Below are 12,770 nucleotides of genomic sequence, written 5' to 3' on the forward strand. Positions count from 1 at the left end.
AGCTGGAAGTGGTGCTGTGGCTCAAGTGGTAGCATAGCAGTCTTGAGCAAAACAGCTTAGGGACAATGCTCAAGCCCTGGGTTCAAGCCCCAAGTACACACACACACACAGACACAGACACACAATAGCAACATCTAGACTCTTCAGAAAGAACTTGAGAGCCTATATCCTAACATAATGATGAAAGAATAAAACCATGCATGTCCATGATAAGGTGATGATTCACACTTCTGTCTGCATTTCTGAATCCCTTGGACTTCAGAATCATGTGTTTGCCACTTCCTCCTATATCTCCTCCTCCTCCTCCTTGCTATCCTGGGGCCTGAGCCTTTCTGTTCTCAAGACTAGCACTCTACCACTTGAACCACAGTGCCATTTCTGGATTTTTTTTGAGTAGTTTATTGGAGATAAGAGTTCATGGACTTTCTTCCTGGGGCTAGCTTCCAACTGTGATCCTCAGATCTCAGTCTCCTGAATAGCTAGGTGTGAGCCACTAGCAACCGGCTGTATTTGCCTTCTTAACATCACCATCGGAAAGTCCAGAGCATAGTCACAGTGGAACCTGCCATTTCTGCCCTCATCCACTCCTTGACAAACCTGTTTCCAGGTATTCCAGTCTAAGTGAACATCACTCAAACCCAAGTGCTTAAGAATCTAGATGCTAAGTATCTAGGATTGTATTTCTTTCTTCTTCCCTTCTTCTCCTTTACTAGAATTGTTTGGCTGCAGATAATGGAAAGCATAACTAATAGTAGCTTAAACAATGAGGCTATTCATTATCCTATTAAAATCACTGGGTAGGGCAGTTCCAGGCTTGATTCAGTGATGTCACCAATAACTCCGGTATTTCCAGCTTTCTGTTCTGGCATTATGACATTTTCTCTCATGATCACAAGATAGATGCAGTCCCCAAATGCCAGGTCCTCATATGGCATTGTATTCCCCATCCTCTCCCTCCCTCCCTCCTTCCCTTTCCTTCTCTCCCTCCTTCCCTCCTTTCTTCCCTCCCTTCTTCCCTCCCTCCCTCTGTCTTTCTCTCTCTTCCTCTCTTTCTGCCAGTCCTGGGGCTTGAACTCATGACCTGGACACTGTCTACGAGCTTCTTTTGCTCAAGGGTAGCGCTCTACCACTTAAGCTACAGTGCCACTTCTGTTTCTGTTTATGTGGTACTGAGGGCTTCATGCATGTTAGGCAAGTGCTCTACCACTAAGCCACATTCCCGCCCACCCCCTTCTCTTGTCAGAGAGAAAAAAGCTTCTCCTTAAAGCAGTTCCTAAAATAAAAGTGAAAAAGGAAGAAAAGCCTGAGTGCTTGTGGTTCACACTTGTAATCCTAGCCACTCAGGAGGCTGAGATCTGAGGATGAAGATTCAAAGCTAGCCTGGGCAGACAAATCTAAGAGACTTATCTTCAATTAACCAGCACAAAGTCAGAAATAGAGGTGTGGTTCAAGTGAAGGAGCACCAGCCTCGAGCAGAAAAGACAAGAGTAAGAAGCCCTGAGTTCAAGCCCTAGTTACACATAAACAGACACACAGACACAGACGCACACACACACACACACACACACACACACACAAAGAGATGGAAGGAAAATGGAGAAGGGAAGATTGGAGAGAGAGAAGGAAAGGGGGAAAAAAACTGAGGACCAAGTAGAAGAGCAAATTTTTAAGCAAAATCAGGACCTGGATAGTGAAGAAGAGGCTCAGGTATAGCCAAAGCTATTTGGGTGTCTACCACTCTTGGAATTAGCTCACTCTTTGCTTTGTTCCAAATTTAGCTACTTTCCCCAATGTCCCACCCCCCCTTTACAAACTTCAGCCCAAGCCACCCTCTCTTTATTTCCAGATGCCTAAAATAGCAATGGTACTTTTAAAATCCTTCCACTTGGGGCTGGGAAGGTGGCTCCGTGGTAGAGCGCTTGCTTTGCATGCCTGAGGCCCTGGGTTCGATTCCTCAGCACCACATAAGCAAAAAAAAAAAAAAAGCCGGAAGTGGTGCTGTGGCACAAGTGGTAGAGCACTAGCCTTGAGCTGAAGAGCTGAGGGACAGTGCCCAGGCCCAGAGTTCAGGCCCCACGACCAGACCCAAAAGTAAAAACTAAAAATAAAATCTTTCCACTGAGCTTATAGTGAAACCATTACCTCCAAGGCTCCTTTGCCTCTGTGATCTCTTGTATAATTCTCCCCCTCCCTCCTCCATTTCTTTGACATACTGGAATAGTTCTTGCCTATGAAGTTTTGTCCTTGATATTCTCTCTACCTGGAGCACTATTTTCTAGGTCTTATCATGGCTGACTCATTTAGTTCAAATATCATCTTCTGGAGAGCTAGTTGCTCCTTCTCTGTTCAATCTAAAATAATCATCTAGCCAGGCACTGGTAGCTCATGCCTGTAATCCTAGCTACTCAGGAGGTTGACAAGATCTGAGGATCGCAGTTCAAAGCCAGCTGAGCTGGAAAGTCCATGAGATTCATCTCCAATAAACCACCAGAAAACCAGAAGTGGTGCTGTGACTGAAATGGTAGAGTGTTAGCCTTGAGCTGAATTGCTGAGGCCCTGTGCCCAGACCCAGAACTGACAAAATATAAACTAAAATAATCATTCCCCCTTCTCTATCCTCTTAGCCTCTTGTTTTCTTTATGTGTACTGCTATTTGAAATAATTTTCTGTCTTTTCATACAAATGCAAGCTCTTTAAGACTTTTTTCTACCATTGTACTCTTGGCAGGTGGACCAGTGCTTGGCACCTAGTATCCACTCAATAAATATTGGTAGAAGGAATTAGTAATATTGACTACCTCTTATTTCATAATTTACATTCATTTGCTTTTAATATTCTGGTTTCTTTTTTCATTTTTTCTGCCAGTCCTGGGGATTGAACTCTGGGCCTGGGCACTGCTCCTGAGCTCCTTTGGCTCAAGGATAGCATTCTACCACTTGAGCCACAGCACCACTTCCATTTTTTTCTGTGATTAATTAGAGATAAGAGTCTCATGGATTTTCTTGCCCAGGTGGGCTTTGATGTACTATCCTCAGATCTTAGCCTCCTGAATAGCTAGGATTACAAGTGTGAACCACTGGACCCGGCTTCCAGTTTCTTTAAATTCTATTTTACAAATAAGACCTGCCCTTCAGATAGTAGAGTTGGTGATAAGTGGACTGACCCAGATGTCCAATTCTAGAGGTTTAATGAAACAAAGTCTTTACCCAAAAGAGTTCGGCTTCCAAATCTCTCTATTTAGATAGTAATTTCTAAAGGTGACAATCCAGCAGGAGGTTTGAGAATGACTTTTTTGTGTGTGTACTAGGGATTGAACTCACAGCCTCACACTAACTAACACATGTTTTATCACTGGGCTACATCCTCAGCCCTTTCTACATTTTATTTATTTATTTATTATTTTTGTCGGTTGTGGGGCTTGAACTCTGGGGCCTGGGCGCTGTCCCTCAGCTCTTCAACTCAAGGCCAGAACTTTACCACTTGAGCCACAGTGCCACTTTCGGCTTTTTTCTTTTTTCTTATGTGGTGCTGAGGAATCGAACCCAGGGCCTCATGCATGCAAGGCAAGCGCTCTACCACTGAGCCACCTTCCCAGCCCCTTACATTTTATTTTTGAGGCAAGAGTCTCCCTATGTTGCTTAGGCTGGCCTTGAACTTTCAATCCTCCTGCCTTAGCTTCATAAATTGTCAAGATCCAGCTGTGTACTATCATGGTAGTTTTGTTGACCTTTGATATGGCTATATCTTTCCTCTGGGCCTACTAATTCCAGAAGGAAGACAGTAAAACTCTAGAGACTTCAATCCACAGCCCAAACCAGGGTTAACCATGTGGAGATTCTGAGCTGTTCTTTGGCATGTGGGTAATGAGAAAGCCCCCACCTCAAAATAACCATTCCTATCATTGCCCACAGTAGCTGGAAAATCACATTAGTAACTACTTCTTGAATAGGCTTACTATGTGGTGTCCTGATTGGTCACTGTTTGGAGGAAGGAGTAGAGAAACATGGTGTGGAGTCCAGGCAGCATTAGGGCCCATTGGAGACTAATAATCATTCATTTAAAATTGGAGCTGGGCTTTTTGGCTTTAGCTGGATTTTCGTGCCCACCACTTAAGTGTAGGCACAGAACTGGTGAATAAATAATGTTAAGTCAAATAAGGATATTGAAATTAGAGGGACGCAAAGGATGATGGTGGTGAGCCATGGAATTCAAGCCTGAGAGAAAGGAAATAAAGATATACATAGGGATGGGGGGGGGGCAGTAATCACTGCCATGTGGAAAGAGTAGAGTGCAAGTCTCAGATGAGTCTTAATTCTACCACTAATGAACCCCCAGGTGATCCTGGGTAGCACACTAGAGACTTCAATTTTGTTTTTTCATCATGGGAACCTACCTCACAAAGCTGTTAAGGGACTCAAAAGAGATGAAGGATAAAGCTGCCTTAAGAATTATAAAACAAGGGGCTGGGAAGGTGGCTCAGTGGTAGAGCGCTTGCCTTGCATGCATGAGGCCCTGGGTTTGATTCCTCAGCACCACATAAGCAAAAAAGAAAAAAGCCGAAAGTGGCGCTGTGGCTCAAGTGGTAGAGCGCTAGCCTTGAGCTGAAGAGCTGAGGGACAGCGCCCAGGCTCAGAGTTCAGGCCCCACGACCGGACCCAAAAAAAAAAAAAAAAGAATTATAAAACAAGCAAGGAGCTAGTGAATCAGTCTGTCCTAGCTACCCAAGAGACTGAGATGAGGATCAAGGTTCAAAGCCAGCCCTGGCAGACTCTTATCTCTAACTAACTAGCAAAAAATATGGAAGTAGAGGTGTGGCTCAAGTGGTAGAACACCACTGTTGAGCAGAAAAAGCTAAGCATGAGGACAAGGACCTGAGTTCAAGCCCCAGCACTGCACCAATAAATAAATAAACACAAATGCTAGTAATTAATTACTTTATTTCAGAAAATTTCCCATACCATAGAGAGACTCCTATTATGGCTAGTACAGCTATAACTTGCATGGAGAGACACATAGCCCCAAGTCTACGTTCATCATTCTTGATTTGCCTTTAGAGAACAGGATTTCTGAACTAAGTACTCAAGAAAAGTTTATCTTGTTTGAATCACACAATACTTCTGTTCCTAATTCCACAAAGGAGGAAACTGAAGCCAAAAGAAGCTAAGTGCTTGATTAGACACAGAGCTATCAGACTGTAGCTCCCTATGTTCTATGATAGTCTGCATTTCTACCCAGAATGCCCCGGGCTTGATTTCTTGCCCCAGGACTCGTTATTTCTGGATCACTGAAAACTTGATTTTTGTCCCACACAATACTTACAGCTCTTGCCCACCCCAAGGGGTTGGTAGGGGGAGGTGCTGGAGCGCTGGGTCTTGGTTTCTAAATGCTCTCCCACCTGTGAAGCTTGGGCTGCCACCAGGAAATGGAGTTGTGTGATTAGCAACAAACACCAGGTACCCAGAGACCTGGATACCTGTGTGTGGTTACAGAACTTGACTCCTCCTCTGCCCACCCCACGCAGCTCCCCTCTTTGTGCTCAGGCCCAGTTTGCCCTATGCTCTGTAACCAAGTCAGCAGGCTGGCCTCCTGGGGCCACTGTATCTAACAACATTCCCCCTCAGAGCAACTAGAGAGTATAAAGAGCCCTAGCAGTGGGTTCCCTGCTGATCCATCCCAGCTCCTGTTCCGCAGCAGACACACAGACAGCAGGTCCAGCCAGCCCTCAGCCAGACAACATGGTGAGCCAGGGAAGGGGACTATAAACCTGTAAATGAGGGACCCATTTGACCTAGATGGCTGGTGTGAGGGGAGCTTGGATGTTCACGTAGACTTCAGGGATGACTACAGGGCTAGAGTGTGCGATGCAGTGAAGAGGTGAGAGATGAAAAGACTTCCAGCTATGCTTGTGGCCCCAAGCATGTCGATATAGCAGAGCATACACAGGTGATGGGGAAGGAAAGGATGTTTACCAGTGGTGGGTCTGAGTTAGGGCTGCTGAAGGGCTCTGAATTTAGGGGGTGGTGGATGAGGGTAAACAGGACTTGAGCAGTAAGCTTGGATACTTTCCCTGATGGCTGAAACTCCAAACCCTGAGCACTGCACATATAGATTTGTCCTTAGGCTCTGTTCTCTCTTCCCAGTTGAAGGGACTTGTCCTTCATAGAAGCTGTGGTTTAACAGGCCTTAGCCTTAGCCCTGCGTGCCCTGTTGCAACTTTGTCTGACCCAGTATTTCACCGAGATCAGGAGAGGGAAGAGGAAGAGGAGGGAGTGTACCACCTATCTGCTCTGCTGTGCTGTCTGATATCTTAACTATTAACTGTCTCTCTGCCAGGCAGGATGGAAAAGCAGTAAGAGAATGGTTGGAAGTACATTTTCTCTTCCCTGAATGTGCTTATGTTTGCTCCTGACCTTGAGCTGTGTTCTTAACCTTTCTGAAGGTCAATTTCCTGTAAAACAGGGATAATTAAAGTATTCACCTAAGGGGATTACTGTGAAGTAAAAATGAGATGATGTAGGCACATAATACAGTGCCTACCATCTAATTTGTGTTTATTAAATAGGAATAAAACAACACACAAAGCCTACCGGGTAGAGTATTATACTACTTTTATCATGGGGATCTGGAGAAAGGATCTCTAGGTAAAGTGACACATCCAGAATCATCAAGATCATGTCTGAAACCTGCTACTCACAGTAGCGAGCATCATTCCTTGTGTAGACTGGCAGTTCCTGGGCCCAAGGTGATAACAGGTTGCCTGGCTAGAGTTCAAGCAGGCTCAGAGATGCAATAGCTGGTGCTGGCCTTTGGTAAGCGATGGACAAAGCAAGTCAGTTCCCATTCTAGATCTGTATAGCATCCCTAAAGTCCTCCTAGATCAGCCATTACCTTCTATAATGTAAATTCCAGGTTGGGGGATGGGAAATGCACGTAGTGTATGTCTCCTTTCATTCAACTCTCATATTCATTTTAAGTGAGGGCTCTAATTATTGTTCCCATTTCACAAGGAGTCACAGGAGTGGGATACAGACAATTTACAGATTAGTCATCAAAAATCATAAATCAATATCCTTGATGTATTAACATTTTAGAGAAAGTATCTTCATTAAAATTGTTCACTATTAAGCTGAGTGTCAGTGGATCATGCCTGTAATCTTAGCTATTCAGGAGTCTGAGGTCTGAGTATTGTGGTTCAAAGCCAGCCTGGTCAGGAAAGACTCTTATCTTCAATTACCCACCAGAAAGCCAGAAGTGGAGCTGTGGCAGCCTTGAGCAAAAAAGCTCAAGGACAGTGCCTAGAATGAGTTCAAGCCACTCATGCACACAGGTGCACACGCACGCGCGCGCGCGCGCGCACACACACACACACACACACACACACAGTATGTTCAGTATTTCAGCCATGCAGAAAGGTGTAAGGAATAATGTAATGAACGTTGTCTATCAAATTTGATAAATAGAATAATCCCATTGAACTACCTCCCTTCCTTACCAGAAAGAACATTCCAAATTTGATGTTAAAGTTTCCTTTGCTTACTTTATATATTTTCCCTTGCTTGCCTTATCAATAGCTTGTTTTTTCTCCCAAACATGGATGGATTATCATGCTCTGCCAGACTTGTCTGGTTCCCTTTTTGTTCCTTATTGAGGTGCTTAGTCACTGAGCAAGGCTCTATTATCTTGTATCTGCCCACATCTATTTCCCACAGGGTTTTAGCCTAGCCCCTGTAGCACATGCCTGTCGGTCCTCAAGGCCACCAGCAAATGCTTAGGCACAGGAGGTAGGATGAGGACAGCACAGTCCAAGAATCTTGGCCCTTTGCCAGAGAACCACTCAAGGAAGACAGGCAGGAACCATGTCAGGGCTATGAAATGTTTCTCTCTAAGGCTGTTCTCTGCCCTTTGTTCGCTCAGCGTGAGTGCATCTCAGTCCACGTGGGGCAGGCTGGTGTGCAGATTGGCAATGCCTGCTGGGAGCTCTACTGCCTGGAACATGGGATCCAACCAGATGGGCAGATGCCCAGTGACAAGACCATTGGAGGAGGGGATGATTCCTTCAACACTTTCTTTAGTGAAACCGGGGCTGGAAAGCATGTGCCTAGGGCGGTATTTGTGGATCTGGAGCCCACTGTGATCGGTGAGTGGTGACTAGTCCCAAAACACAGCAAGTCTTACCCCACCACTTGAGGGTGCTGGAGTCAGTGATTATAGCCTTGGTTACAGCTTCTCTGGGGGTAGAATCTGGTGATTCCATTACTTCTTGGTCCTCTGGGACTCACATCCCAGATTGCAAAGGGAGGTGGAACTCAAAACTCTTGTTTGTTGTAGATGAAGTTCGAACAGGTACATACCGCCAGCTCTTTCACCCAGAGCAGCTCATCACAGGCAAGGAAGATGCTGCCAATAATTATGCCCGAGGCCACTACACCATTGGAAAGGAGCTCATTGATCTTGTACTGGACCGGATCCGTAAGCTGGTGAGGGAGGGTGGAGAACTGAGGCAGGGAGGCTGGATTCTACTTGTGGAGTGCTTAGAAACCAGACTGGGGAGGGGTAGCTTCAGCCCCGGGGAGAGCTGCCTCAATATGAGAAAGTCTAGGACTAATGTGGATGGGGAAGGAATCAGGGGACAGTCAATCACATTCCAGCCTGAAGCTAAGTGTCTCCTTTAACTTCCAGGATTGCCCAGTGCTAGGCTGAGTGGCTCCTTGTGCAATTGTGATAGGCTGTATGACCAAATTATGGAAGTATATATGCAACCCAGAACACCATCTTTTATTATATGAATGTAGCCAGAAGTACCTATGAAAATTGGGGATCCAAAGAATGCTATCCTAAGGCCCTATGATTGGTTTTGGTCCTAGATTATGGATCTCAGTAGAGAATGGCTCTACAAATATCTAGTATCAAATAGGGGGAGGGATGGGTATGAAGCTGGATGGAATTGCCAAGTGATGATGACAAAAGTGGTATCTTGATTCAAAAGCATTATCTATGAACAACTTCCAAAGTTCATAGAAAGGATGAGGGACATGGAGGAGAAAGATTTGCCTTGTCCATGTGGATCTCTTCTGCTCTTGGAAAAAGACTTTGAAACAGCATGCTGATTCTTTCCTATGGATCAGCTGTGCTTCATATACCCCATTTCTCTTCTCTTTAACTGCATAGGCTGACCAGTGCACAGGACTCCAAGGATTCCTCATCTTCCACAGCTTCGGAGGGGGCACCGGCTCTGGCTTCACCTCTCTCCTGATGGAACGGCTCTCTGTGGACTATGGCAAGAAATCCAAGCTGGAGTTCTCCATCTACCCAGCCCCCCAGGTGTCCACAGCCGTGGTGGAACCCTACAACTCCATCCTGACCACCCACACCACCCTGGAGCACTCAGACTGTGCCTTCATGGTGGACAATGAAGCCATCTATGACATCTGTCGCCGCAACCTGGACATCGAGCGCCCAACCTACACCAACCTCAATCGCCTCATCAGCCAAATTGTCTCCTCCATCACAGCTTCCCTGCGCTTTGATGGGGCCCTCAACGTGGACCTGACCGAGTTCCAGACCAACCTGGTGCCCTACCCTCGCATCCACTTCCCCCTGGCCACCTATGCGCCAGTCATCTCGGCAGAGAAGGCCTACCACGAGCAGCTGTCGGTGGCAGAGATCACCAACGCCTGCTTTGAGCCTGCCAACCAGATGGTGAAGTGTGACCCGAGACATGGCAAGTACATGGCCTGCTGCCTGCTGTACCGCGGAGATGTGGTGCCCAAGGACGTCAATGCCGCCATCGCTGCCATCAAGACCAAGCGCAGCATCCAGTTTGTGGACTGGTGCCCCACGGGTTTCAAGGTTGGCATCAACTACCAGCCTCCCACTGTGGTTCCCGGGGGTGACCTGGCCAAGGTGCAGCGTGCGGTGTGCATGCTGAGCAACACGACCGCCATTGCTGAGGCCTGGGCCCGCCTGGACCACAAGTTCGACCTGATGTATGCCAAGCGGGCTTTTGTACACTGGTATGTGGGTGAGGGCATGGAGGAGGGTGAGTTCTCTGAGGCCCGGGAGGATATGGCTGCTCTGGAGAAGGATTATGAGGAGGTGGGCATGGATAGTCTGGAGGGAGAAGAGGATGAGGAAGGAGATGAATACTAATGAATCATGTGTATTTGCCTAAATAAAGTGCTAAGACCTTACTGTCTGATAGGTATCTTCTTGTGTTTTTCTTTTCTTTTTTTGCATGTTGTGGGGCCTGAACTCTGGGCCTGGGCGCTGTCCCTCAGCTCTTCAGCTCAAGGCTAGTGCTCTTCCACTTGAGCCACAGTGCCACTTCTTTCTTTTGTTGTTCTTTGGGGGGAAAGCATTGAAGAAGGCTTCTCTTCTATGAGAGAAAGGAGAGCTGGTGTCTTACCCTGGCTACCCAGAAGGCAGGCATCATTTTAGATTTCATTAATTTACAATTCCAGGGAGCAGAATAAGGATCAACGGAGAATAGTGGAAGTGAAGAGGGCAAATCCATCCTACAGAACATTCAGCTGAACAAATTATTCTCTTGGGGTTATCCTTGGGAGACTGGGTAAGCAGAGTGGGTGGGGGGAGCTGATGGTGAGAGAATTTATATTCTGCTGTGAGTTAAACTTTCTCCCCATCAACCACCACTTCCTCTGCACTTCTAAGCTTCACACATATCACACATTTGTGCTACTGTCAACAGGAAATCTTGGGGGTGGAGAGGAGGCACTGGGAAGTTTTGTGCTCTAAAGTTGTACACTGTTAGGTTGGCCAGTGCTGCAGAGGAACCTGGGAGACCAGAGAACACAAAGAACCCCCTAGCGTGGTGAGATGCAGCTGGTGCTCAATGGTCCCTGCTGCAGCCTGGAGGTTTGTTTTCTCTGGGCAGGAGGTTTTGTGTAGGGAATCAAGAAGAAGCTGACAGTGTATGTCAAAGCTTAGTGATAGCAACAAAGAGCAAATGGGAGATGAGCTTAGCTCTCAGTAATCATCAATGCTCACCACTTTAAAAACAAAACAACTGACCTTCATTGTATGTAAGCACAGCTTCAAGTCCCCTCTTCCAGTTGGATAATAGTCATTAAGTCCTCACTGCAGGGATGATTTAACACCCCCTCCCGCCCCACCCATCCAACACCCAACAAATTCTCTGTGTTGCTCTCAGCTCTCTCCTTCATAAAATCAGTTCCAAAGCTTAGTGTCACTTCCCAAGATGGGAGGCTAGGAGGATAACCCCAAGTTAACAGTATCAGGAAGATGCTGTCACCCCTTGGGTTGGAGGAACCAAGGGATGAAATGTGATACTAGAACCTGGGTACTAGGGCTACTAACCAAGAGCTGGAACCACAGCAGGAATACCCAAGGGAAGCTAGAGGGACCAGAGGGGAAAGGACATTTAGTAGGATCAGAGGCAAGGAAGGGACAGGACAACTACCTGAGAAGCCACCCACTTTTGAGGAAAAGGGGAGAAAACCCCTTGCTTTTCCCCTAGTCTTTCTTAATTTCTAGCCAGTTGTTCTGATGGGCTGAACCTGGGCAGAAGCTATTTGGCAAGGTAGGGATACCAGGACAAAGGATGTGCTGCCTGATGAGGTACAGAGCTGAGAGGAGGAGGTGCAGACTGGATTTCAGAGAAAGCAATCAAATCACCAGCATCCACCCCCAATAGGCCCAGTGCTAGGATACCATTCAGTGGAACTCCTTTTCCTCCTGATTTTGTCCCCATTGCTTGTCTTGCTATTCTTTCCCGACAAGTGCTTTGTCCTAACTAAAGATTACAGTAGAAGGCAACAAGATGGTAGGGAGTTTACAGAAGAAAATGAGTATACTCGTTCAGTAGCTTCTTCAGAGAGACTGAGTATTCTCAATTCTTTTAAGCTCAAATGATCAGAAAAGCCTGAGTTTGGGGTGTGTGTAGAGGACAGTAATTAACTCAGAAGGCTTATTTATTTAAAGCCTTTATCATTTGAGCCCCATATCCAGCTTTATTATTTTTTTTCAAAGAAGTTGTCATTTATTCTGTACCAAATATGAGTGGATATGGCCTGGGAACATGGGTTCACTTTGAGAGACATGTTCAAATTTTGGCTGAATAGACTAATTGACTTTTTTTTTCTCACTAAAAGAGCCAAATTGTAAATCCCCATCTATCTGACTCCTGTGTTTTTCTCTCCTTCAACCTGGTTTCAAATTTGGAGAAAGATGGTTATTTTGGGAACCCTTCAAACTCCTAAGAGTTTGGTTTCACGTATTGAGTACTTGTTGTATGCAGGACCCTGTGACTACATTATCTTGTTTAATTCTGAGGACTGCATGGTTGTTGCACCTACTGGAAGGGACGCTCCTGGGGAACAAGGCCTGTTCCTCACTACCCTAGTGCTGAGCTAGGGTATTTGTTGAAGAAGCTTGTTGCATGAATGCCTGTTTTTTTCCTTTGTTGTTGTTGTTTTGTTTTCCTTTCCTTTTTCTCTAGGTCCAAGATTGGGACCTCAGTATCTGCCTCTGTTTTCACACATTGGCTAGCACTCTACCAAGTATTGAGCCACACTTCCAACTCTATGAATGTCTATTTTATAGATGTGGAGACAGGAGCTCCAGTAAATTGAGAGACAACAATTCAAACCCAGGTTAGCCTGACCTAAAACTTGTGCTGCTATTCTTCCCTTCTACTCACCATGCTTTCCTTTCCTGCCTGTGATGGTTCCAGGCACCCATGCAGACACCACCTCTTCTGGCCTGTCAGATGTCCAAAGCCAAGACAGTGA

At 46.0% G+C, this 12,770-nt stretch overlaps 1 protein-coding gene across 1 annotated transcript; it reads left to right on the plus strand.

The window, feature by feature from the left end:
* Positions 1-7,971: 7,971 nt before the first annotated feature.
* On the plus strand, positions 7,972-10,171 carry LOC105981516 (tubulin alpha-1B chain-like). Its single transcript, XM_013010712.1, has 3 exons — positions 7,972-8,137; positions 8,329-8,477; positions 9,169-10,171. The coding sequence occupies exons 1-3, from the start codon at positions 8,017-8,019 to the stop codon at positions 10,147-10,149; spliced, it is 1,251 nt and encodes a 416-aa protein (XP_012866166.1). The 5' UTR covers positions 7,972-8,016; the 3' UTR covers positions 10,150-10,171.
* The last annotated feature ends 2,599 nt before the right edge of the window (positions 10,172-12,770 follow it).

The sequence above is a fragment of the Dipodomys ordii genome, unplaced genomic scaffold (assembly GCF_000151885.1).
Source record: "Dipodomys ordii isolate 6190 unplaced genomic scaffold, Dord_2.0 Scaffold1, whole genome shotgun sequence".
Classification (NCBI taxonomy): domain Eukaryota; kingdom Metazoa; phylum Chordata; class Mammalia; order Rodentia; family Heteromyidae; genus Dipodomys; species Dipodomys ordii.

Coding starts and splice junctions, on each gene's coding strand:
- LOC105981516 (XM_013010712.1), top strand. CDS start 8,017: ATGCCCAGTGACAAGACCATTGGAGGAGGGGATGATTCCTTCAACACT. Junction 8,138..8,328: donor TCTGGAGCCCACTGTGATCG/GTGAGTGGTGAC, acceptor TGTTTGTTGTAG/ATGAAGTTCGAACAGGTACA. Junction 8,478..9,168: donor TGGACCGGATCCGTAAGCTG/GTGAGGGAGGGT, acceptor TTAACTGCATAG/GCTGACCAGTGCACAGGACT.